The sequence below is a fragment of the Ipomoea nil genome, unplaced genomic scaffold (genome assembly GCF_001879475.1).
Source record: "Ipomoea nil cultivar Tokyo-kokei standard unplaced genomic scaffold, Asagao_1.1 scaffold0302, whole genome shotgun sequence".
In the NCBI taxonomy this organism is placed as follows: domain Eukaryota; kingdom Viridiplantae; phylum Streptophyta; class Magnoliopsida; order Solanales; family Convolvulaceae; genus Ipomoea; species Ipomoea nil.
This window is the reverse complement of record NW_017616730.1, coordinates 378822-401137: the sequence shown is the minus strand read 5'-3', so window position 1 is coordinate 401137 and position 22316 is coordinate 378822. Positions and strand designations below refer to the sequence as shown.

Here is a 22316-nt window from a genome sequence, read left to right as displayed (position 1 = left end):
GTAGCTGATAGTCGATGAAGAAGGGTGTCGATTAGTGCTGCGTCATTGCCCATCATAATGATGTCATCAACATACACGAGTAAAAAGACCCGTGCCTGTCCAGCTAAGTAGTGAAAAAGTGAGACAGAGAGTTGCGGCAGGGAAACGGGTGTGCCGATGACAGTGAGCGAAGCAGCGAGGGCTCGGAATTCTGGACGTAGCCCCCTGAACACATACATGTTCTGCTCGTCCAAGGAGAGAGGCCGGCCGGCAAGCGCAAGTACTTCGACAAGAAGCTTAGCACGGCCGAGGAATTCCGCCGGCGTGCTGTTCCCTTGGCGAATGTTCTGAAACTGTTCTAGGAGGTTCAAACAGCGCGCTCGGGTAGACGAACCAAGAGCCGCCGTGATCGACTGCCACACCTCGCCGGACGTCGTTCTCCCCACTGCAAGGTACATCACTTCGTCCGACAGAGAAGAGATGAGCAGTGAGAGAATACATTGATCTTTCTGCACCCATGCAGCATGAGCGGGATTGGCAGCGGACACCGTCGTTATCGCGGAAGCAGACTCACCGAAGATCACGGTTTCGACGGTGGCGGGCGGACATGGGGTGGCACCATCGACATAACCCAATAGTCCTTGTCCACGGAGAAACGGGACTAATTGAGTGCGCCAAAACAGGAAATTGCGTGAGGTTAATTTTATGGAGATGAAATGGTGGGCTGAGGAAAGGGAATTTTGGGTGGGAGATGCGGTGGTGACAGGAGCGGCAGTGACCGTCCGTTCAGAAGAATTCGTCGACATTGTTGTCGGGAAGGTTTGGCGAGGAAGGAGGTAGGATCGGATGGCTAGCTGATACCAGATGAGATTATGATTCAGCAATTCAAATTACATCAGAAGAGGATTACAATACAAAGAGATAGAACTCCCGTAAACAACTCCTAACTAATAGACTAGTAACATAAGACTAAGCCACAACCACTAGAATAATAAAGGAAATAATAATAGCAATAATAATAATACTAACAATGCGTAATAACTCATAAATCACACATAAAAAAAACATATTAATAAGATTATAGTCACCATACTCAACCAAAAATTATTTACATTATGTAATTATGTGTAATAACTCATAAACCCTACATAAAAAAACATATTTTTTTTTAAACCAAACAAACCAATTTCATTAAATCAAATTCGAAATACAAGGAGGAGGGACAGTGTCCCAAACACCAAGGACAGATGAAGAACTAATAAATAAACATGCTAAAAAAACTATATTCAGCAGACTCAATAAAAAATAAAACTCCTGATATTAAATACAAAAATTATATTTAAACAGATACTACAATGTAACAGAGTTAGTAACATTTACAAAAAAAAAAAAAATTATGTTTCATCAACTCATTCATCATTTTGGAACCAAACTAACAATTTCGTTCTTCACTACTACTCACCTACCAAAAATAATATGTTTGATTAGTACACGGGGCTCAATTCCGAAATTGTAATTGGTGCACCAATAAAGAAAACCGGTCCAGTCCCTCTTTGTTTATTTCTTCCCTCTTTCCACACCGGCCGTGCACATCACTACTAAAGTACAAACTCTTACTACACTTGACACCTCTAAACAACACAAAAACCTCAAAAACCCTAATCAGGGATATACTCAGCTTTATATAGTAAAATTTTCTATTACTTCATTTCAATCCCATTGACTGTGAATTATAAATCTCATCTCACGTATCTTTGATACTTAGACCCATACATAGACACCCATATAGAGAATAGATTGATTGATTGGTACAGTAGATATAAAATGTCTAATTCTGGAGGCTTTGCTGTGTCCCGGAGCCATGGCGGAGACCGATTCTACAGCCCGCCGGCGATCCGTCGGCAGCACGAGCAGATGCTGTTGCAGCAGCAGCAGCAACAGCAGTTCCAGAGACTTCAGCAGCAGCAGCAGCAGCAGTTGCAGAGAACTGTGAAGGTGGAGGCAGCTGCTGCATCGGCTGAGGTGGGGAATCGGATTGACTTGGACGAGTCGGGGACGGCATTGTCTAAACAGTCAGTTCTTTGCTCTTCTTCTCCCACAGGGCCGCCAACAAACGCCACCAACTTGGATCGCTTGCTGGAATCGGTTACTCCCTTTGTGTCAGCTCAGCACAATTCTGAGGTATGAAAGAGCTAGGGTTTTGCAGCTGGAGAAAAATCGGGTGCCAGTGTCTAATTTGTGAGAGAATGCAGTTTAAAATTAAAATAATTGGTACTCTTTTTAGGGCTTAGAATAAGGTTATGAAAATCACTAACTTTCCATTTGATGTCTTCTTATGTTATCAATTATTGCTCAATTGTCTTTATTCAGTACAAAGGAGACTGCTGGTCTGTTTTACTTTATAGATTAAAATTCTCCCACACTTTTTTAAATTCATAACTAAATGCTGTTTGATTGTTTGAATTTGATTAATATCTTGGCAATTGCTTCTAACTGGCTCTGGTATTGAGAGTTTGTGAGTTGGAATAGAAATTTGAATGAAGATGTATAGTGGAGGGCATGTTCATGGTGCCAACATTTTTTAATTATCTTTACATTTAATTGGAGGCGTTTTGTGTGTTCAGCTTAATGTAAGAGGGCGGAGAACTCGTGAGGCAGATGCAAATGCATATTTTTGCCTTGAGGATCTTTGGGAATCCTTTAGCGAGTGGAGTGCATATGGAGTGGGTGTGCCACTGTTGTTGGAAGGAAAAGACCGAATTATACAATATTATGTCCCTTTTTTATCTGGGATACAATTGTATATAGATCCATCAAAGTCCTCTTCTTGCTTTAGGTAAACTTTTTTATAGTATGATGCTTTTGTAGTTATTTCATCTTCATATAAATATCATTTATGCCATTATTGTAGTCCTTTTGATTTCGTGCTTTTGTTTTTATTTTATGACATTTTATTTGTCAATTTTGTTAATGCCAATTATGGTATGTCAACGCCATACATGCTGATAGCTCACTTCCACCATTCTATATTTATAAGACATTGGCATGCTGGTGGGCATTTTCCTTCATTCCATATATTAGATGCATTTGAGTCATGAGAGGGCATCACCTCAATTGTGGTCAGTTCTTTATTTGTGTAGTTAAATTATCTTTCACCTGAAGTTACTGTTGAGGAATATCATTGTTGCAATAACCATTGCAGCATGATACCTAAGGACTCTTATCTTAGGCATATTTGGAGCTAGACCTAATTCCTAGCTATAGAGTGCTACTAAGTTGCATTAACTTTTGGACATTGGCATGCTAGGTAGTGGAATTAATATTTTCCCAGGAATGAGGTGCTACATTGGAAACAAGGTGATCAATGATTAAACAGTATTTACTAATACCAATGCTGCCTGCTTTAATGCTGGGTTTCATCATCTCTTATGTCAACTTTCTAAAAATGAAAAATATAAATGGTAGTGAAAAATCGAATGCCAGATGAACCTGCTTTGCTACATACATTCTTAGCGTGCAAGTTTGCTGCTAGACTTGGAGAAGTGCCTAATGTGCTTCAGTGTAATACTGGATTATTTCTCAACTTTAGGAACTCTTTGGGTTTCTCAAGTGGCTAGAGGAGCTTGTCACTTGATGCAACTTGTAAATACATATTGGTTTGCCATGCTCTTTCAGTACCTTTGGACCTGTTTCCAAGAGAATAGGTTGGTTAGGGAGGAAACCAGGAAGCTTGGCAATATGCTAATTCGTATATTTTCGAGCAGAGTTATGCATTGTGATAACCCTGTGTCAGATAGCTTTGAATTATTTTTCTCCATTTGAGAGAGAAAAGAAATACATCTTGAATGTTCTGCAATAACTTATTTCTTACTTGGATATTATCAGATATATACACGTTGCTTCTTGTGAACATTTGATTATTGTTTCTATAGGAGATCTGGTGAGGAGAATGATGAGGAGCCAAGGGAGATTAGTGGAGGCAACAGTAACTGTGAAGCAGATAGGCAATGCAAATCTGCTGCTGATGGGAAACTAAACAGAATCTCATCCAGAGACAAACCTGGTATGTGCTTGTCTGGTGATGAAGGTGAAAATGGCAAATCCAATGGGCAACTCTTATTTGAGTATTTGGAACAAGAACAACCACATCATCGTAGACCATTAGCTGACAAGGTAAATACCCTTAGTAGAGTTTGATGAAACAAACCATGTCTCTGCACTTCTGTGTCCTGAGATGGTATTCTCAATCTTGCTCATGTGACAGATAGCAATTCTAGCATCTCAATTTCCAGAGTTGAAGAAGTGCAGGAGCTGTGATTTAATGCCATCAAGTTGGATTTCTGTAGCTTGGTATGTTCTGATTGCTGCAAAGAGGAGAAGGATATTTGCAAACTATTCAAAATTTAGTTTACTAAAAGATTAATTGCAGGTATCCAATATATAGAATACCCATAGGCCACACGCTTCGGGATCTGGATGCATCTTTTTTAACTTTTCATCCACTGTCCACACAACCTATAGGTGCCTCCCTCCTCCCTGTAATTGTATGTGCATGCAAACTCATTTTCTTCAGTACCAGATTGCTCTATCTGCTTCTCCTAAAGCAACCTTACTCATCTTCTTCGCACCAGGTACTGTTACACCACAACATTATGGTGCAAGAGATGGGAAAGTATGCAGCATGGTTGATGCTGCTTCAAAAATTTCTCTACCAGCTTTTGGCCTTGCTTCATACAAACTTAAGGGCTCACTTCTGAGTCCATGTGGACAGCATGAATCTGAGCAAGAAAACACTCTTTTGCAAGTTGCCGATAGTTGGCTTGGGATGTTGCAGGTTATTCTTCCTGATTACCAGTTTTTTCTCTCACATTATTCTCAAAGGAGATGACATCCCAGGAAGTTGATTGTCTGCGGACATTTGAACTCCTTAAGATGAAATATTGAAGTTCCAAGTTTGGTGGCAGTCTTGAGATCAGCAATAGCCCAGAAAACTTCCCAGAACTTGGGAAAAAATAGAAGTAATGCTGTGTCCTTTAATCCTTGTTTTTAAATGCCAGAGAAACTTTCAGCAGGTCTTGATAACTCGCCAAGGATGATAATGTTTGATTGGTGATTAACAGTTTGATATACCACACTTTGCACTTCATTGCCTCGTTTTGAGGTATGGGAGATGAAATTTTAGAGGTATTGGCTTGAAATCAGTTGATGCCTTGGCTATATTGATGTCTAAAGCACATGTTAGAATGGCTGACATATTTTAGCCAGTAACATTAGTTCTTGGGGAACTACCATGATGATAGTGACGAAAATTTTGAAACACTGTACTCCTATACTGCATATACAGACTTATACTTGTGATAGGGTGTTGTAACAAGTGCTTCTGACTATAAAATGCTTAGATAAATGCCATATTATTGAAATTTTCATTTTTAGATGCACTGTGTTGCAATAAAGGTTTAAACGGCTTGAAGTTGTGTGATTTTGTTTTGTGGTTTTAGTTCTCATGAGAATAATGAATGATTTTGATATATGAAAAATCTATAGTCGATACCTAAATGTGTGTTGATTGGCTCAAATAGTTAGCTCTTACTAAGGAAGTTGAACTTAAAATCTTGTAATTATTAAGCAAACTGTTCAATCAACTTGATTGAGGTTACCTGCCTTCGAGAATAATGGTTCACTACAAAATGTTGTGTGGTATAATAAGGGTATCCACACCACCATTCACTCTTAGAATTCTACTCATCTTCTTGCATGATGTAAAAAAGGCTCAAACAATTAATTAAGCTAGAAAAACACAATTTCCATTACTCATCATTAGAAATGGGAATGTTTCTACATATCAGAAACTGCACCTTAACTTGCAACATCAGCTAAGATTTTTATGAAAAATTAAAATTTGATCTAATAAGTGCGAGGTAAATTTGGTTTGAAGTCCAAATCATGTCTGTCCTATAACAATAGAGTACATCTCTCAGTCACATATACATTCATTCAGACACTGCTACAGCCAAAAACAGAGCAGGGCAGCACAGGACTTGGGGGACTTCTTGAGTTCCAGCCGACTACATTTAGTTTAATTGAATACCTGTCAGATTCAATGTTATTTGCAATGTTTGTTGCTAAATCATCTGCCTAGTTAGCGCACAGCTTTCATCAAGACTTCCCCGGCTAGCATGTAAAAGACTGCTGCAGGCACAGCATTGTCCTACTCATAAAAAGTCATCCAAAATGGTCGAGAACAATATCCCGCTCACGAAATCACACCTTCGGACCTTCTCCGCTTGGTCCTCATCCACTGGGTATGCTTGGGTGCTTCTGTAAAGAGTTGAACAGAACCCAAAATAGATGATTAGTGCAACATACAGAATTGCAGAAAGTCAAATGCAATAAGTTCTACTAAGTTGTAATAGATTTACAGCATGTTTGGTTTATGGAATAGGTCAGAAATGGAATAACATTCCTAGGAATAGACCTATTCCATTGTTTGTTTTGACCATTTTTTCTTGGGAATAGCATTCCTTCCTAGGACTCTTGTGCATTCCGTGAACCAAACATGCTGTTAGAGATAATGACTGAGAAATTTGTAGGACTCTTGTCCATGATAATCTCTCTATTATTGCCAAACTAGCAAAAATGATTACTTTCCAGTAGTCCCGCCTTAACTTTTGATAAACAAGATTTTCTAATCAAACCTATCTATATAGCTTATAACAAATGTCCTCAGCAGCATTAACATCAATTCTCAGCGCTTAAATATCAAAAGGAATGGCATATAATGCAATTAAAAAAGTATACAAGCACAAACACTTATGATGAACATATGGATAGTAAATTAATAATGGTTTAACAATAAAGCTATTATCTATTTTATGCATGGTTTAACAGATTTTTTGGTTTGCAGAATACTTCTGGGACATACTGGTGCATTTTAATTTCTAACTCCTTTGCAGTCATGTTAGTTGTGTACAGTGAATCAATCCAGTGATTCAAACACGTGAATATGATATCAGAACTCACAGGGGAATAAATGCTTTCTTAAAGGCGGTCTAAGGACCAAACCGATTTTAACTTCTAATTAGAGTCGTGCCCGTAACCTAGGAATATCAGTATTCAGCCTTTTAACCTAAGGTTATCATGATCACAGGATGTGGCTACAAGAGCAGAAGTTAACTTTGACAAAAACAAAGTTTATTTTTTTTACCTTTCACAAATACTGTTTTCCTCACTTCTTCCATGTAAGCTTGTTTGAGCTGAGTTTTTAGCTTGCAAGGTTTCAACTCTGTGAGTAGACTGTGGACTGTTGACAAATGAAAGCATCAAACGATCAGCATCCGCATTGGAGGATGAATCAGCCCGACTAGACTCCTTGAGGTGAAGATGCAAATTTAAATTCTGTAACTCTTTCCTCAACAAGGATAAGCTTGAATGCGCTCTGGTATTCAGTCTATTCTGAAGCTTCTTTTTAGAAAGAGCTTAAAAACATGTCAAGTTCAACAAATCATAGCCCAGCGTTTCAAACCAAAAAAAGGTGACATTGTTATGTTATACATAAACACACTGGCACATAGAAGGTAGAGAGATACAAATAACAAATCTTTGAAGACAACAGCTAAATCCAAACAATGTTATAGGTAATGTATGCTGGTTCAATGCACAAAAGCAATTTAATCAAAACATTCTACTCAAATATGAAAACAAACATTTAAAACTAAGGATTAAAATGGACAATAAATGAAGGATATCTTCAACAGATCCACGTGTTGTGAAATCACATGTGCAGCCATGTTAATCCCCACATTTGTAGGACAGAGAGGACATATCTGAAGACAAAATTAACTTCATCATTCACAATACAACATAAAGGCTGAAAATTATTGGCACTCAAAAGCTGTTCAAGAAGGAAAATCGATCACAAACAGACAAAGCAGTGACATTTCAAACTGAAATGTTCTAATTTTATGAATCCAACACTGTACCTTATAAAACCATATCATATTAGCCAACATACTTTGATATGATTTCAGCTGGTTTGGTTTTTCTGAATCAATATAAACTCACATTTAAAAAAAAAAAAAATCAAAATGTGAAGCATTCCAGCACTTGGATGCAGTAACTTAAGGAGTATCTTACAAAAAACATGGGAAATTCAGAAGATGGGGCTCAAAATCAAATTAATCCCTTTAATTCAGTTTTCTTGTTTATGCTACCAAAATTGCCTATAAAGTTTCATCAGTTCTCAAAATTAGCTTGTGAGTATGAGGTTCTTCAACCTCTCCCCTGATAAGACAAAAACCCTGTAGGCAAAGTTGCATTACTTTTGTGTTTCAAGAGTTCCCACCTAAAGTCTGTACCCAAAAAAAGTTCTTCTTTCCACCTTTAGCAGATAGAATCAAACTTGTAAGTAGCTAAAGTTACCAACTTTTTCTCAAAATGAATCATGATCTACTTTGCAAAAATTGAATAACTAATCCCAAAAGTTAGAACCTAGCCAAACATCCCAAAATTTAGAGAGGAGATTAAAAGTAAGATAGGTACCCCAGATTTAGTCTCCACGCGATGCTCACTGTCAATATGGCAGCACAATCCGAGGATATCATAGTCATCCGAGCAAAATGGGCACGCCAATTCCGCCTTCCCATCATCGTTATCGTCCTTAATATACTCATCGTCATCATCATAATCTTCCTCCTCTTCCTCCTCCTCCTCCACCTCCTCTTCGGTGTCTTCAGTGTCAATGCAACTAAAAGCTACACAACATCTTAATTCAACCATCACATATGCATATACTCCCCCAAATCATACACAACCCAATACTCCCTATCCAGTATAGGCAGGTGAGGGCACTGAACAACTTACCTGGAGGCGGCTGGCGAATAGCAGTCTTGAGAGCAGCAAACAGAATATCGACCTCAGTTTTCCGATCAGCCATCGGGTAAAATACGCGAAATGAAATGAATTTAGGTATATGAAGGAGAAGGAGCAGGAGAAGCCGCCTCTTCTCAAAATCTGGTGGTCGGTGTGGACATGATGATGATGAAGGCGAAGCAAGTAGGTATAACGTACGCGATTTAGTGTCGGACGACTGAGAGAATCGGGTCAAGCTCCCTCCCCGCGTATATAAACCGGAGATGAGAGAAAGGCCAAAGAAATTTCGGGCCGCCACACGGAGTCGAAGCCGATTACCGGATACCTGTAGACTCCCCGGAGTATATTCGTCAACGATCCATTAATTGCCGTATCATCATATATTTAATCCAATAATAAGTTACAAGGGATTGAAGCTAAAGGTGGAGGCCATAACTATGACTCCCTCAAATAAGAAGTTACAGGTTTAAATTTTAATGGAGGCATTGACTCAATATTTATTGTAATAAAGTTAATTGATGTAGAGTATACAAATGATATTCCCTACACTTATAATTCTATTTCAGTTCCGGACTTATATCCTATGCCTAGTCTGCTGGTTGATTTAAGTTCTAGCCTCAGCTACAGTTCCTGAGCAAGTAGATAGTATTATATTCCTGAACACACCGTACTATGTTGCTAGAATCAAGTCAATAGTCTAGTCTCGACCTAAATAGGGCGAGACGTGAACTTTATGCAAATGCTTGGGCCGGCTCCCCAAGGGGGAGCTCGCAGCAAGCCCGGAGGTCGGGTACCGGATCGATGTAGGTCGGATCAGGTTGAACTTGGACGGAGAGTCTGTTACTGATCATTAATGCTACTCACAAAAAAGTTACAAAAGATTGAGCTGCATTCTTGAACCCGAAATCTTGATTTAAGTAATTAGGAAGCAAAAGTTATGCTATTTTATTCCCATTTTCATAGGTAAAGAGTTCATTAATCTGATTAAAAGTAAATGTGTTTAGTTTTTTTTTTTTTTTTTTTTTTTTTTTGAAAACCTAAATGTGTTTAGTTTTTTATGGGCTATTAATTCACTAATGATAAATAATTGAAGTATTAATAATTTTGATCATATAAGTTTAGATTTAATGATGTAAAACTATAAAAACTTTCATTATAAATAGACATGTTTTATTTATCATTTTCATTCGTCCATCTAACTTATCTAATACCGTAGTTCTTTTTAAAAAAGAAACAACTTTTACCATTATTATTCTCATAATAATAATAATGTACCTCTAGGCTCTAGGTCCTTAAATCCTCAATCAAATTTATAGTATCACGACCAAAATTGAAAAGAATATAATATAATCATACGCTTAAGAGTGACAGTGGTTACCAAATTTCGTAAAACAGAAAGCAACAACAATTCCATTTAGTTTTATTGGCATACATTTTAGTTTACTCCGTAATAAATGGTAAAGTCTACAGCACAATACGACAATGTACAAATAGTTGAGACGGGGGCCCGTTGAGTTGTTGACGAAACGTGTCGGGCTGCCCATAGAAACCCAACCGGGCACCCGCGCAAAAACGGAAACTGCGTTCGGTATCGTCAACTTATTCATCCCAGAATTACCAATGTCGATGGATTTCTATTTTGCGCTTTAATTTCTCTTTTGTTCTGGTTTTGGGTGCAAAAAGATCAGCTTTTTTTTTTTTTTTTTTTTTTTTTTTGAATTGTAAATCGGGGGAGGTTGTGGAATTCTTGATCACAGTCATGGCGACGAGAAACAGAAATGAGGTATTCAGAAGGCACAGGAACACTCTGAACCAGAACCGCATTCCATTTACTTCTTCGTCGAAAGCATTCGGCGGCGACGCTCCGGTTATCGAAATGGCCACTTCTTCGTTTTTCAATTCTCGCCGCTCGTACGCACCCCTGAGCACGGAGGATCCCGGGCCTTCCACCTCCAGGTTCTTTTAATTCTTCAAAATAAAAATAAAAAAATCTTCTTCCCATTTGCGCTTGCTGAATTTTCACCATCATGTTGATTTTTATTGGAATGATTTGCAAACAAAATCGAGTGATGATCTTTTAGAAGTTGCACTTTTATGCTCTTATGATAGAAGGCACCATGATCAGCCATTAAACTACTTGCTCAGTTACTTAAGGACTAGCTGAGCCCAATTACATATGATATATGCACATAGGGTGTTCATGAATATGCGCCATTTGTTTAAGAGATTGATTTATCCAATCCTTGTTTTAACTTTCCTATGTTGGTGATAATTTAGTTAACAATGTGAATCAGTTCTTTGGTCTTCAATTTAGATTTGTTATTGGATTGAGTCCAGGAAAGGATGAAATTTGAATGTTAAAAATTGTAAAGAGAGTTTTCGACATTGGACTTATTTCTTGGTTCAGTTATGATGTGCATACAGTGGGTTTAGCTCCAGGTTGGGTAGATATTTCAGAAGAAGTTGCTGCCAACATAAACCAGACTCGAGTTAAAATGGCTGAGTTGGTAAAGGCCCACGCAGAAGCTTTAACGCCATCTTTCATTGATGGAGAAGTAGATCAATGTAGGATAGAGGCTCTGACTCAAGATATTACAGATTTATTAAGGAAGTCAGAAAAGACACTGCAAAATCTTTCTGCTGGTGGACGTTCTGAGGATTCAACTGTCAAACGAAATGTGCAGGTAGACTTTATGATCTGCATCTCTAGTAGTAAAATTTGAGTGAAACATTTAAGCTTGTAAGACAGCTACCTTCCTTCACGTGTTTGGTTCAATCTAAGGGATGTTGATGAAGTGCTAAATCTACAATTCTTCTTATTAATCCTGTAAAAAATTATCATCAGTTGTTGCTCTCGAGGACATGTACATGTCTCCAGTCTCTTATAACCTGAACTCTTCTGTTCATTTTCCTTTGTGGCTTCAAGTACTTCTCTGTTGGAGTCATTTATCTTTTCCTCAATTGTCCCGCTTTTTAGTTCCTTATAGGAGTTTATTTCCTTAAATACTTATTCGATGTGTCATTTTTACAGCGATCTCTAGCTACAGACCTTCAGAACCTTTCAATGGAGCTCCGGAAGAAGCAATCAATATATCTTAAATGCCTACACCAGCAAACTGAGGTTTGTTATTCTTTTTGCTTGTGCATATAATCTGAGTGCATTAGAACAAATTGTAGTTGCATCATTTCACATGCTGAGGCTCCCAAAATTCGCTCCCCCTATCTTTTGGATCCTTCATTCACCTGCAGTTTCCATAATTAAGCTTGTTTTAATTTGCAGATAGCTTATATCTTGGTTTGGATATGTGAAGATTACAGATTGGAACCCTGCACTAGAGCTTACAGTCTTTATTTAATTCTTTGTCTAGGGACTTGATGCGCTTGATTGGAAGATGAACTTGAATGGAACATCCTGTAATGTAGATGATGAAATCAGTGGCATGGTAGACTCTTTTTTTTTTTTTTTTTTTTTTTTAATAAAAAATAAAAAGAAGTTTATGATTAATAGAATACTTAATTTGTGTTTATTAGAGTTTTGGTGCTTATTCAAGAGGGAAAAGAAAAGTGAACAGAATGCATAATACAACGAGTGCCCTTTGATTGATTCTGAATGTTTAAAATCATGGTTTATCATTATCTGGATTGATTTGACAAAATGATATCTTTGCATTTTTTTTTCTCCAGGGTTTTAATGAACATCAAATGGCCAAGCTTAAGAATAACAATCAGTTTTCAGAGGATAGAGAAACAGAGATTAAACAGGTATCTGAAAGGCCTTTTTCTCCCTTTAGTGTTATTCAGATTTGGATTACTCCATCAATTTCTTCACGGATTAATGTAAACTCAATATAGGTTATGAAGTCGGTTAATGAGCTTGCTCAAATTATGAAAGATATCTCAGTCCTTGTGATTGACCAGGTTTGAGTCTAGCAGTCTAGTACTTGTTTATCACTGCAGTAGCTCATACTTCTTATTTGTCGGACTCAACTAGCGCAAATCTCATCAGGGCACAATAGTTGATAGGATAGATCACAACGTTCAAAGTGTTGCTGCATCAGTTGAAGAAGGCACTAAACAATTACGAAAGGTCTTCTTCTGTCTCTTTCTCATATGTGCATGCATGCAAGATTGCGAGCAGATGCATAGAGTATTTTATCTATCTGTGGTTGGAAGAGGCTGGGGTGGTAGTTGCTTGTACCGACTAATATCCAAAACATTCGAATTTATTTCTCCTAATATACTAATGCTTGATTATCGGGGGTTGAAATTTCAGGCAAAGAGAAATCAGAAGGAAGGGGGAATGGTGAGATGTGCAACAGTCCTTTTTATCATGTGCTTCGTCTTGCTTATGTTATTAGTCTTTAAGGAGATACTTGTATGATGTGATTTCATTTTGTCATAGACAATTATATGCAATGAACAGCTGAAATTGATGTAATTCTATAGTTTTGGAAGAATGCAAAACTGTTTCGGCCTAGGTTGAATGTCATTTTTCCAGAAATTTGCAGAAAACTAATGAAAGAATTGAGTCCAGAATGGAAGAGTATGATACAGTGCACATAATTATATCACGAGAACCAACACAGCTAGAACAATGGTGAATGCTGTGGAGACTACTGGCATTCTGTAAGCCCTGCTGGGTAGTGTCACCGGAAGTGAGCATTCCTCTCCATTGAAGAATACCTTACTGGGAAAACCATCACTGCGAGCTACATTGATCCCGGGAGTGTTCTTCTTCTTGAAAGAAATCACTGATTGCTGCGTTCCAGGAACCGGGGGATCTCTCCTTGGATTGTCTCCGTTTCTTTCTGCAAGAAGATAGTTTAATCCCGAACCACCTTGTAAGAACAGGGTGTTGCTGGAATTAGTCATGGGTTGTCCTTGGAAAGAGTACACCTTTTCGAATCCCGGCATGGCTTCTTCAAGCTGCAGAGCTGCAGACCAATCAACAATGTCGTCTTTCCCCCAATTGAACAGCGTTATCCTGGCCGTCCACCCGTCGTCGTAATCGGTAAGCAGGTGCCAGTTAATGCTGACTCCACAGTTATCCCCGCAGGGAAGAGGATTTGGAAGATTACGGCGTTTTAGATCTGCGAACTCTATGGCCTTTTCAGTTCTGTTGTCGAATGGAACGAGAAGAGCATCCGCCGGCAAAAGCAGGGCGGGCGCGGTGGCGCTACACACTTTTCCGGGATTAGGTTTACAGCCGCAAGCGCAAGTGTTGCAGGGGACGACGGATTCGTTGAAGAATGAGGAGAAAGATACGCAACATTTGGGCTTCTGATCATCGCCGGAACGCGTGATATTGCACACCACTTGCCAGCTAGCCACCGCCGCGGTTTCTGAAGGTAGGCCGGTGGGATCAGGGAAGAGAGTGGGGCTCACTCTCACCGGCGGCCCGCACACGTAACCTTCGCCGCTAGAACTGCCGTTGATTTTCCAGTTCTGCGGAGGAGTAAGCTCGCTTATGTTAAGGTATGGCGGCATTTTGTAAACCTGCATTACAAAAGCTGATTTCGACATGGCTGCATCCATGGCCGGCGGCAAGATGGTTCCATTGCGACAGCAGAAAGGAACCAATCCAACGTTGGTGTCGTTGGTCTTTGCAAGAGGGAGATCAATGATTGTCGGCTTTCTTTCACAGTTCAAAGCCTTGGAAAAATCAAGACCCTGGTAAAATTCGCCTTGCTTACCAAAAATGCAGTCTGATGTATCCACCACCAAAGGATACGCACCTCTCATGGCGTTGATGAACTCTTCCCTCATCCATTCCCAGCTCAAATGCCAATTGTCCAGACGCTTAATGGGGTTGTGATTCGATATGGTGATCTGCGCCCAGTAATTAGACTCGTATGAGCTGGTCACATCGTACATTATAGTAAGATCACCCTCCTGCCGAGGTAGAAATTCCACTTCATCTCTCGTCGTGTTTGTCTTTGCGTTTGGGTCTTTTGTGCAGCAAACATGAGTGTCATTTTTCCCTGCCCCACAACAAACAACATAATTACCATTTTATTTGACAAAAGAATAGTAAATCGGACATACAAAATGAGACAGAAGGAGTATATGTTTGGAGATAATTCAACGGCCTAATGGATTTCTTGATTTGAATCAGTCAGTTATGAGCAATTAAGGTTGGTTGTTATACCAATTTACCTAGAGATGGTGTTGGAGAACACGAAAAGCCATCATTAACGAGATAAATGGAAGAAGGCATGGGAAAAGCCGGAGGTGCAACGCCAAACTGGGTACCCACCAACTCCACCCTGGCTTGCATCTGATTGAAGTCTCCGGCGGTCTCCACCGCAGTCTTGAGGTTCTCCACGGGGTACCCGGCAAGAGTGGTGCCGTTGCTGACGTCGGCCGGGAAGGAACGCCCGTCACCTAGCACCGCTCTGGGAGCAGATACCAATATTTCCTTGTTCTGGAACCCAACAAAGACCCGCCACGACTTGAGCTCTTCTAGGCCGTTATTGAGGACGATGAGGGTGGACTGGAACCGGTAGGGTTGGTCCTTCCGGTCCGACGGCGAGAGGGTGGGAGGGATAACGAAGCCGGAGTCATAGACGTAAGAAACCAGAACGCCGTTGCAGACGTTGGAAGAAGGTTGAGACGACGTCGTGGGGAGTGAAAGGGCGATCAAGAAGACAGAGATGATAGGAAGAAGAGTAGCCATGGTTGGCTATGCCCTAGCTCTGTGAGCTCGAGGAGGACAACATAAACATACAAAGAGATCAATAACAACGCTTGATATAAAATAGAAGATGATCGATCACAACAGATTCATGTTTGAACTTTTCTGTTTCTTGCGGAAATAATAATGCATGGAAGTTTGTCGCCGGCATTGATTGATTCTTCTACTAATACTAATTACTAATATTAATACTCTGCGTATTTGAAACAATCAATTAAGGTTGATCATACGTGTGTTGAGTGTGTCAAAATCCTATGAAATGTTTTGGTACGGTAGTGGTTGGAAGGATTAGAGAAGAAAGCTAAGCGGTGATAATGACTGAATGGATTAACTAAACGTTTAAAGTTTGGAATTCAATTGAAGAAGACGACCCAGTCCCACTGTCCTACGTAAGGGAGATGGATAATAAAAGACCTCTTCATAATGTGTTTGTGAACGGAGATTACAAAATTTTATTAAGCCGGCCGGTATATGCATACGATCGAGCTGAGGAATCCCTTCCACAAAATGATGAATAATCACTTGTTGTTATATATATCGTGCACCAGGGCACACAATACATTGTGCGTCAAAAAAATCTCATGTTTCGTATGTATATAATTATATAGTAGAATACACATCAACTCCTAACATAATACATAATACATAATACACGTGAACTCTTAAAATAATACACATAACTTTTAGGTGCACAATGCATTCTACGTCTTGGTGTTTTGGTGCACGATATAATTTGCCAGGTTATAATATATGGGTATGTCCAATAGTGCAATATCATTGATCCATATATAGTTTGGGCTAAGCACAATGTCTCAATGATCAGGTATATAGAAAAACAAGATACAAATATACTAGTGATAATAAGAATGTAGAGCTCCAAGCCCACACCCTCATCTCCCTCCATTAATTATTGGAGCTAAAATACTATTAGTTTTATGGCCATAGAAGTCAATGGTCAGCTAAGAACTAACATGTGTAATGGCTTTGAGTATTAAAAATTGTGGACCATTTATAATGCAGTATTCAGGGTATTTATACATATTGAAGCATTGAATGCACTCACTAAATTTAAAAAAAAATTAAATCTCTACAATTTTGTTAATTGATAGCCTAATTAATTGAGTATATATAAACCTGGTAAGATTTTCCCCCCCCAAAATATGGTAAGAAATTATCCTGATTCTTGTTTTAGTATGGCACTTGGTAAAATAATTAGCTTATCAGTCAATTTTGACTTTATTTGACTTGATTAAAAATTCAATATAGGCATTTGATTAATCAATTTTTTGTAACTCCAAAATGCTAAAATTCAAAAAGTTGTTCAAACAACTTTTTTCAATTAGCTTTTTTAGAAAAGAAATTATACCAAACAGTTATCAGCTAATAGCTAATTTATTGAACACCTTTTTACAATCAGCTAATGTTATCAACTAATACGAATTAGCTTATAGTGATTTACCAATCATGGCTGTATATATAGGTTAACCATTGCGGAATCGGGACTGGAAATTGTATAAAAATGAGTTGCGTGGTAGGCACATGCCAGGTAAGACTGTCGCTTCGGCACATGGGGGCTTCATTTCTTTACATCATTATACTATGCTTGCTTTTCATCAAGTACGTACGTAAAGTACAAGCCAATATCATCGTTAACTTGTTGCTCCCCTTCTATTTTTTTCCTCTATACATTTAATCTTTGTTTGATAACCCAAGTTTTGTATTTTTGCTAAATTATATCATTGACTCTGATTTATAAACCCGTTACATAAACTTATGCGAAGAAATTTGATGAGGATTATTCTCCTGGCTAATCTATTTGTACGCATCACACACCTATTCGATACTTGGTCAGCTCCCCAAGAGGAACTATAGTTCCGACCATAACCGACTTTAGAGTTGATCGATCAGACCTACACTGGCGAAACGAGCCTAGTCTTAGCAGCCATTAGTCTTCGACCGCTTGGAAGATCCGCCCCAACCATTTTAGCTCGAAACGAACTGTCTAACCTTCTCCTCCTAGAAAACTAAGTCTTTTCCTCTAGCCCAACTCGTTCACAACGGAAACAAGGGCATCAAGAATCTTAGCACACATGGAGGAATCAACAAAGTCCCCGATCTTCCCGTATGCATGATCACACATGTCATGCATGCCGAGCTTTCAGCATGTGTTCCCTTCACTCCCTATAAATACTCCATTAAATGCTAGAGGGAGGGACTTTTAGCATTTCCTTTAGAACCATTATCAGCTCGGGACCCTTTAACCCACTGTCTCATTTTTTGAGCTCAGTAACTTGAACTAACAAGCACACGAATAGAAGTTTTATATACAATCCGACCTAATAATACATACGTATTTTATAGTTTTGTCTGTATTTACCACTAAACTGGACAATTTTACACACAAAAAGTCTAACCCATACCCAAATTCTAAATATACGTTGCAAAATCAAACATCTATCATGCTAATGAAAGCAAGTCTATACCTTTAATTTGTTAACATTTGAAATTGTGATTTTCAGTTTTTCAATTTTTATGTTTCAAAAAGAAAAAAAAAAATAATAATAATCTTCTTTCACACCAAACGGTTCACTCTGACTCCTTAACATTGCCTGTGTTTTTCACGTGCACACAATTATTTTTTTTTTAAAGAAAAAAAATCTTTAAAACCGAACTATACATACATTGACTATATATAACTTGCAACTCTTTAAAAAAAATATTTGATACGGAGTATTTATTTATCTTAAAATTAAAGTGAAAATTCAGTAATTAATTTGATGAAGAAAGTAAGGACGTAAAAATCTAAATACTCCGTACTCCGATAGTAAAAGTTATGGCGGAGTTTTATGATTGCATCAGAAACGGCCGGGAAGGACTACGGAGAATTTAGCAGTGTCAGATGCTCAGTCTTTATCGGATTTTGTAAAATAAAAATAAATTAATTAGTTTTTTTTTTTTTTTTTGAGGAAACATAAATTAATTAGTTTACAGGAGAGGTAGGTGGCACGGTAATGGGCAGTAGTGGAGAGCAACGACGTCGTACCCAGTCAACCCAACAATAAGACACAGATGATAGAAATCAAGAATACGATGCCTTAAGGACAGCTAAGAATATCCTATTTTTTTATTGGGAAAAAGCTTAATCAAGTTGGCAATGGTCCCTATGGTTTGGACATTAGTTAATCAAATACCACGTCACTCACCACCTGCCAGCTGGCTTCTAATTTCTCACTCCACACATTTATGCCTTTTTAATTAACTATTTATGCTTTACTCCCTACTTTTACGTATAACCTAAGCTTGTGTAAAATGTGATTCTTGAGTGTGATATTATACTAATAATAGGGTGATTAAGTAATGTTTGGTGAAAATTTGTACATTTTATTTCCAATTTCACCAGACTATAACAACTCGTTGCTGGAAGTAATATTAAACGTTGATTGGTCAACCACTTGAATTATTTAGTAAGGCGAATTCGAACACCATTTTGTTACTGAAAGCAAAATTAAACGTTGATTGATCAACCATTTGAATAACCGACAGGGCGAATAAATGGTGTGATTGTTATAGTGATGGTGAGTGGTTTTTGGCACACGGGGAATGAAAGTAATAGGGAAGAAAATGAAAGGGAGTGGCTAAGAATGGGTGAGGTTAAGTGGGTAGTTCACAAGACATCCGCCGCTAACGCCAAAAACACATCCACACAGTCAAACGTTATTAGTAAAAAAGCATTGTTAAGTTGCAGCAATGGCGGCTGCGTCGGTCCGACGCCGGTGATGTCTCTGGACATCATCGTTGTCATCCTCGCCATCAACAACATGGGTACAGATGTATTTATTTGTAAGGTACTAGCAGAGCTATCAATGGTCTAAATTAAATTACAATCCCACTGTCATGGTCGCCGTTGACCTCTCTATTCCATACTCAGGTTGCTAATGGCAGCCAACATCTATCGTGGGTTTGTTGTTGTCTACTAGGTTTTCAAGGCACAAAACAAGCAAAGCTACAACCTTCCTACTATCCTCAGCTAAAACAATACCTCCCAGACAGAATCTTGTCGTTTTGTTTTAGGATTAGGAGGATGGATTCAAATTCTGACCTCGTATCTATAGTGTTCTTTGGCCCAAACATAGACACTAGTTAGAGTGTCTGTGTCGGTATTAATGTATTATTATGCCTCAATTACAACCATAAATGCAATCATAATTCAAACATAGATTTTGGGAAAATGGTGGTCGGAATGGAATTGAATTGAATTGAATTTTCCCCTTTTATTTCAGAATTCAGAGAGCAGAGTGCGGATGAATAGAATACAAATCCTCTCTCATCATCATATAATAATGGAGCTATATTTTAATCCAAATGCCAAAAAAAATCAAGAGAAAAAAATTCTGAATATAAGAAAAGACTGACAAAAATTAATGGAGAAATGAAGATGTCGACCAGAAAATTCAAAGAGACGGGAAACAAAAGAAATTTAGACTGACTAGGAATTTACCGGCGAGATAACAGTAGAGGAGTTGAGTTCACGTTGAATGTCCATGGAGGTCGTACGGTGCCCATAGAGAGTCAAGCGGGCATGGCTTCCTGGAGTCCAGCCTCAGCCACGGCTTGCCGCTGCCGCTCCAGTGGAGGAGACTCACCGGACCAGGGTGGAGGTTCCGGCAGCTTCCTCGTACATTATCGCCGCCCAAACCGTGCTGGTTCCACCTGTGCTCAATGGGCGCCACTTCTCCCGCAAACACTAGCAGGAATGGCGGCAGTGACCCCAATTCGTAGATCCGGTTCGTCTTCTGGATCTCCATCCACCTCTCAATACGCTTGGTGTACCCCAACCGCCTCCATTTCGCTAGATCTATGACCATAACGCCGGTGTTGAAGTAGCACGGTTTCCGGCCGGCGAACGTAGCGTATAAACTCCGGTCCGACCAGAAATTAGAGGTGAAGTACTTGGTGAAGTTGGCGTGACAGTACTCCGGAGCTCCGATGGTCTTGTCCCCCAAGTTTGTAGTCCATAGCTTGGAAATATCGTCCACCACAACCAGATCAGAATCCAAGTATATAACTCTGCGTACGCAGGGCTCCAGCATACCCGCCAAATAATTCCGAGCATAGTTGAGCGGCTCCTCCAGCGCTTGCCGGACGGAAGTAGAGATGAGGCTCCGGACTCTCTCCGGATCGAAATAATACACCTTCAACTTCAACTCCGGAAAAGTGGATCTCACCAGGCTTTCCAGACTGGTCTCGGAGACCAGGAAGTGAAAGAACACACTCTCCGGACACCTAGAATGCTGCAGAATCGAATGCACCGCCGCGATTGAGCCCCGGAGATACTCCATGTCCAGAGTAATCGCGACGTGAACCAGAGAGGGATCGCACACGTAGCTTTCCCCCACCACGGACCCGCATCCACCGGCATTACGAAACGGCGGCGCTTTCCGGAAAGAGAATCGGTCAAGTGCGCCGCTGGAAGCAATCTGTCCTTGAAACCGAAGGTAGGAATCGAGGTTGGACGATCTAATGGCCTCCGCCGGAGGAAACGATTGCAGCGACGGAAATAGAACAACCATCACCATTGCGGCGGAGACGAACCACGAGAATTTCATTATCCAAAGCATCTTCCTAACGGAGAAACCTCCTCTCTTCCTCTTCTTCCTCTTCAATTTAAAGCGCAACAACCGAGAAGAGCACAGAGAAGAAAAGAGGAACTCTAGGGTTCCTCTACCGTCCGCCAGATTGTGGCAGAGAGGTGGGGCTTCCTCGCACTGCTGCTATATACCAAATTAATGCCAACTCCCAAAAAATCACAAATTATTTGATGTTTGACTATATGTATATATATATATATATGCCTTGCCTGAGTTGCCTCTACTCCGACGCCACCAGAAACCAAGCAAACTCAAAAAACACAGCAAATGTAGCGGCGGCGCTGCACCGCCGGCGACACCAATCCACAGTCTTCCCTTCCCCTCTCTCTCTCTCTCTCTCTCCTTTCTCTCTTATCCGGAGAAGGTGAAGCAAAAGCGCAGTCACACAACTGGAGAATAGAGAGGGAAGGATGGGTATAGAGGAGAGAGGGAGAGAGGCATTGAAGTTTTAGAGGAGCCTTTTTTAGTTCTTTTGGCCTTTGATATTATATATTTAATTCTTTCAGATTTCACACCATAAATGATAAAATTTCCCAGTTTAATTCCCCCCAGTAAATGCATGCGGGACGCTAATCAATGCTCAATTACTTACCTATTTCACCTTTCCTAAATCATGTTACCATAATTCTACCTTTCCATGATACAATCCTATTAATTATCTTAATTTCCATTTGATTCAAAACAAAATGTTTTTTTTTTTTTACCGACCACATTTGGTATGCCCACCACTTGCCAATTAATCCTTACTCGCTCCCATAATCCAAAACTATTGAATTGTTATATGTGTTTTACGTACAACATTCGCTATTTTCACGATATGTGAAATTAATTGGATTTTGTTTGGATTGCATCAGTTTGACTTTTACTTCGAAAAAGAATTAACTCATAACTCATTATAGTGAATTATCATACCTTACAATTGTATTAACAATTCACTAACTATTTTGACCGATTGTAATTCATTCATTTTAAATTTATCTTCTACTTCTTCTCTTAAATATTGTCTATTAAACCGGTAAATTAAGTCTATGCAAGCTTAAATTTGTTTTCTAATATTAGGCATGGTGTGTGTGTATAAAATTGCTAAATGAATTGTTTATCAACTACCTAAAGTTAATTGGCATGTT

At 39.2% G+C, this 22316-nt stretch overlaps 5 protein-coding genes across 12 annotated transcripts; 2 read left to right on the top strand and 3 right to left on the bottom strand.

The window, feature by feature from the left end:
* Positions 1 to 1537: 1537 nt before the first annotated feature.
* On the top strand, positions 1538 to 5411 carry LOC109160023. 2 transcript variants are annotated; one of them, XM_019308142.1, is made up of 6 exons: positions 1538 to 2160; positions 2604 to 2815; positions 3912 to 4152; positions 4244 to 4329; positions 4409 to 4523; positions 4611 to 4841. In XM_019308142.1, the coding sequence occupies exons 1-6, from the start codon at positions 1804 to 1806 to the stop codon at positions 4734 to 4736; spliced, it is 1137 nt and encodes a 378-aa protein (XP_019163687.1). In that variant the 5' UTR covers positions 1538 to 1803; the 3' UTR covers positions 4737 to 4841. The 2 variants fall into 2 exon arrangements, with proteins under 2 accessions (XP_019163687.1, XP_019163679.1); XM_019308134.1 differs by having other exon boundaries at positions 1540 to 2160; positions 4409 to 4500; positions 4611 to 5411.
* A 350-nt stretch (positions 5412 to 5761) lies between these two features.
* On the bottom strand, positions 5762 to 9215 carry LOC109160081 (protein DEHYDRATION-INDUCED 19 homolog 4-like). Its single transcript, XM_019308221.1, has 5 exons — positions 8839 to 9215; positions 8518 to 8729; positions 7725 to 7802; positions 7184 to 7455; positions 5762 to 6297 (listed from the first exon to the last, which is right to left on the bottom strand). The coding sequence occupies exons 1-5, from the start codon at positions 8909 to 8911 to the stop codon at positions 6192 to 6194; spliced, it is 741 nt and encodes a 246-aa protein (XP_019163766.1). The 5' UTR covers positions 8912 to 9215; the 3' UTR covers positions 5762 to 6191.
* Positions 9216 to 10385: 1170 nt separating this feature from the next.
* LOC109160040 (syntaxin-41-like) lies at positions 10386 to 13245 on the top strand. 7 transcript variants are annotated; one of them, XM_019308184.1, is made up of 9 exons: positions 10391 to 10545; positions 10592 to 10803; positions 11255 to 11531; positions 11879 to 11968; positions 12216 to 12290; positions 12532 to 12609; positions 12700 to 12765; positions 12854 to 12934; positions 13121 to 13245. In XM_019308184.1, the coding sequence occupies exons 2-9, from the start codon at positions 10607 to 10609 to the stop codon at positions 13226 to 13228; spliced, it is 972 nt and encodes a 323-aa protein (XP_019163729.1). In that variant the 5' UTR covers positions 10391 to 10545; positions 10592 to 10606; the 3' UTR covers positions 13229 to 13245. The 7 variants fall into 7 exon arrangements, with proteins under 7 accessions (XP_019163695.1, XP_019163709.1, XP_019163743.1 ...); XM_019308150.1 differs by having other exon boundaries at positions 10386 to 10545; positions 12854 to 13245; XM_019308164.1 differs by having other exon boundaries at positions 10386 to 10548; positions 12854 to 13245.
* Positions 13246 to 13301: 56 nt separating this feature from the next.
* LOC109160010 (COBRA-like protein 7) lies at positions 13302 to 15920 on the bottom strand. The gene is made up of 2 exons (XM_019308127.1): positions 15004 to 15920; positions 13302 to 14828 (listed from the first exon to the last, which is right to left on the bottom strand). The coding sequence occupies exons 1-2, from the start codon at positions 15521 to 15523 to the stop codon at positions 13411 to 13413; spliced, it is 1938 nt and encodes a 645-aa protein (XP_019163672.1). The 5' UTR covers positions 15524 to 15920; the 3' UTR covers positions 13302 to 13410.
* A 3867-nt stretch (positions 15921 to 19787) lies between these two features.
* Positions 19788 to 21657, bottom strand: LOC109160074 (probable galacturonosyltransferase-like 7). The gene has a single exon (XM_019308210.1). The coding sequence runs from the start codon at positions 21157 to 21159 to the stop codon at positions 20068 to 20070; it is 1092 nt and encodes a 363-aa protein (XP_019163755.1). The 5' UTR covers positions 21160 to 21657; the 3' UTR covers positions 19788 to 20067.
* Between the last annotated feature and the right edge of the window lie 659 nt (positions 21658 to 22316).

Coding starts and splice junctions, on each gene's coding strand:
- LOC109160023 (XM_019308134.1), top strand. CDS start 1,804: ATGTCTAATTCTGGAGGCTTTGCTGTGTCCCGGAGCCATGGCGGAGAC. Junction 4,330..4,408: donor AGTTGGATTTCTGTAGCTTG/GTATGTTCTGAT, acceptor GATTAATTGCAG/GTATCCAATATATAGAATAC. Junction 4,501..4,610: donor ACTGTCCACACAACCTATAG/GTGCCTCCCTCC, acceptor TCTTCGCACCAG/GTACTGTTACACCACAACAT.
- LOC109160081 (XM_019308221.1), bottom strand. CDS start 8,911: ATGGCTGATCGGAAAACTGAGGTCGATATTCTGTTTGCTGCTCTCAAG. Junction 7,456..7,724: donor AACACGTGGATCTGTTGAAG/ATATCCTTCATT, acceptor ACATGTTTTTAA/GCTCTTTCTAAAAAGAAGCT. Junction 6,298..7,183: donor GAAAACAGTATTTGTGAAAG/GTAAAAAAAATA, acceptor AACTCTTTACAG/AAGCACCCAAGCATACCCAG.
- LOC109160040 (XM_019308150.1), top strand. CDS start 10,607: ATGGCGACGAGAAACAGAAATGAGGTATTCAGAAGGCACAGGAACACT. Junction 11,969..12,215: donor GCCTACACCAGCAAACTGAG/GTTTGTTATTCT, acceptor TTCTTTGTCTAG/GGACTTGATGCGCTTGATTG. Junction 12,291..12,531: donor ATGATGAAATCAGTGGCATG/GTAGACTCTTTT, acceptor TTTTTTCTCCAG/GGTTTTAATGAACATCAAAT.
- LOC109160010 (XM_019308127.1), bottom strand. CDS start 15,523: ATGGCTACTCTTCTTCCTATCATCTCTGTCTTCTTGATCGCCCTTTCA. Junction 14,829..15,003: donor TTCTCCAACACCATCTCTAG/GTAAATTGGTAT, acceptor GTTGTGGGGCAG/GGAAAAATGACACTCATGTT.
- LOC109160074 (XM_019308210.1), bottom strand. CDS start 21,159: ATGCTTTGGATAATGAAATTCTCGTGGTTCGTCTCCGCCGCAATGGTG.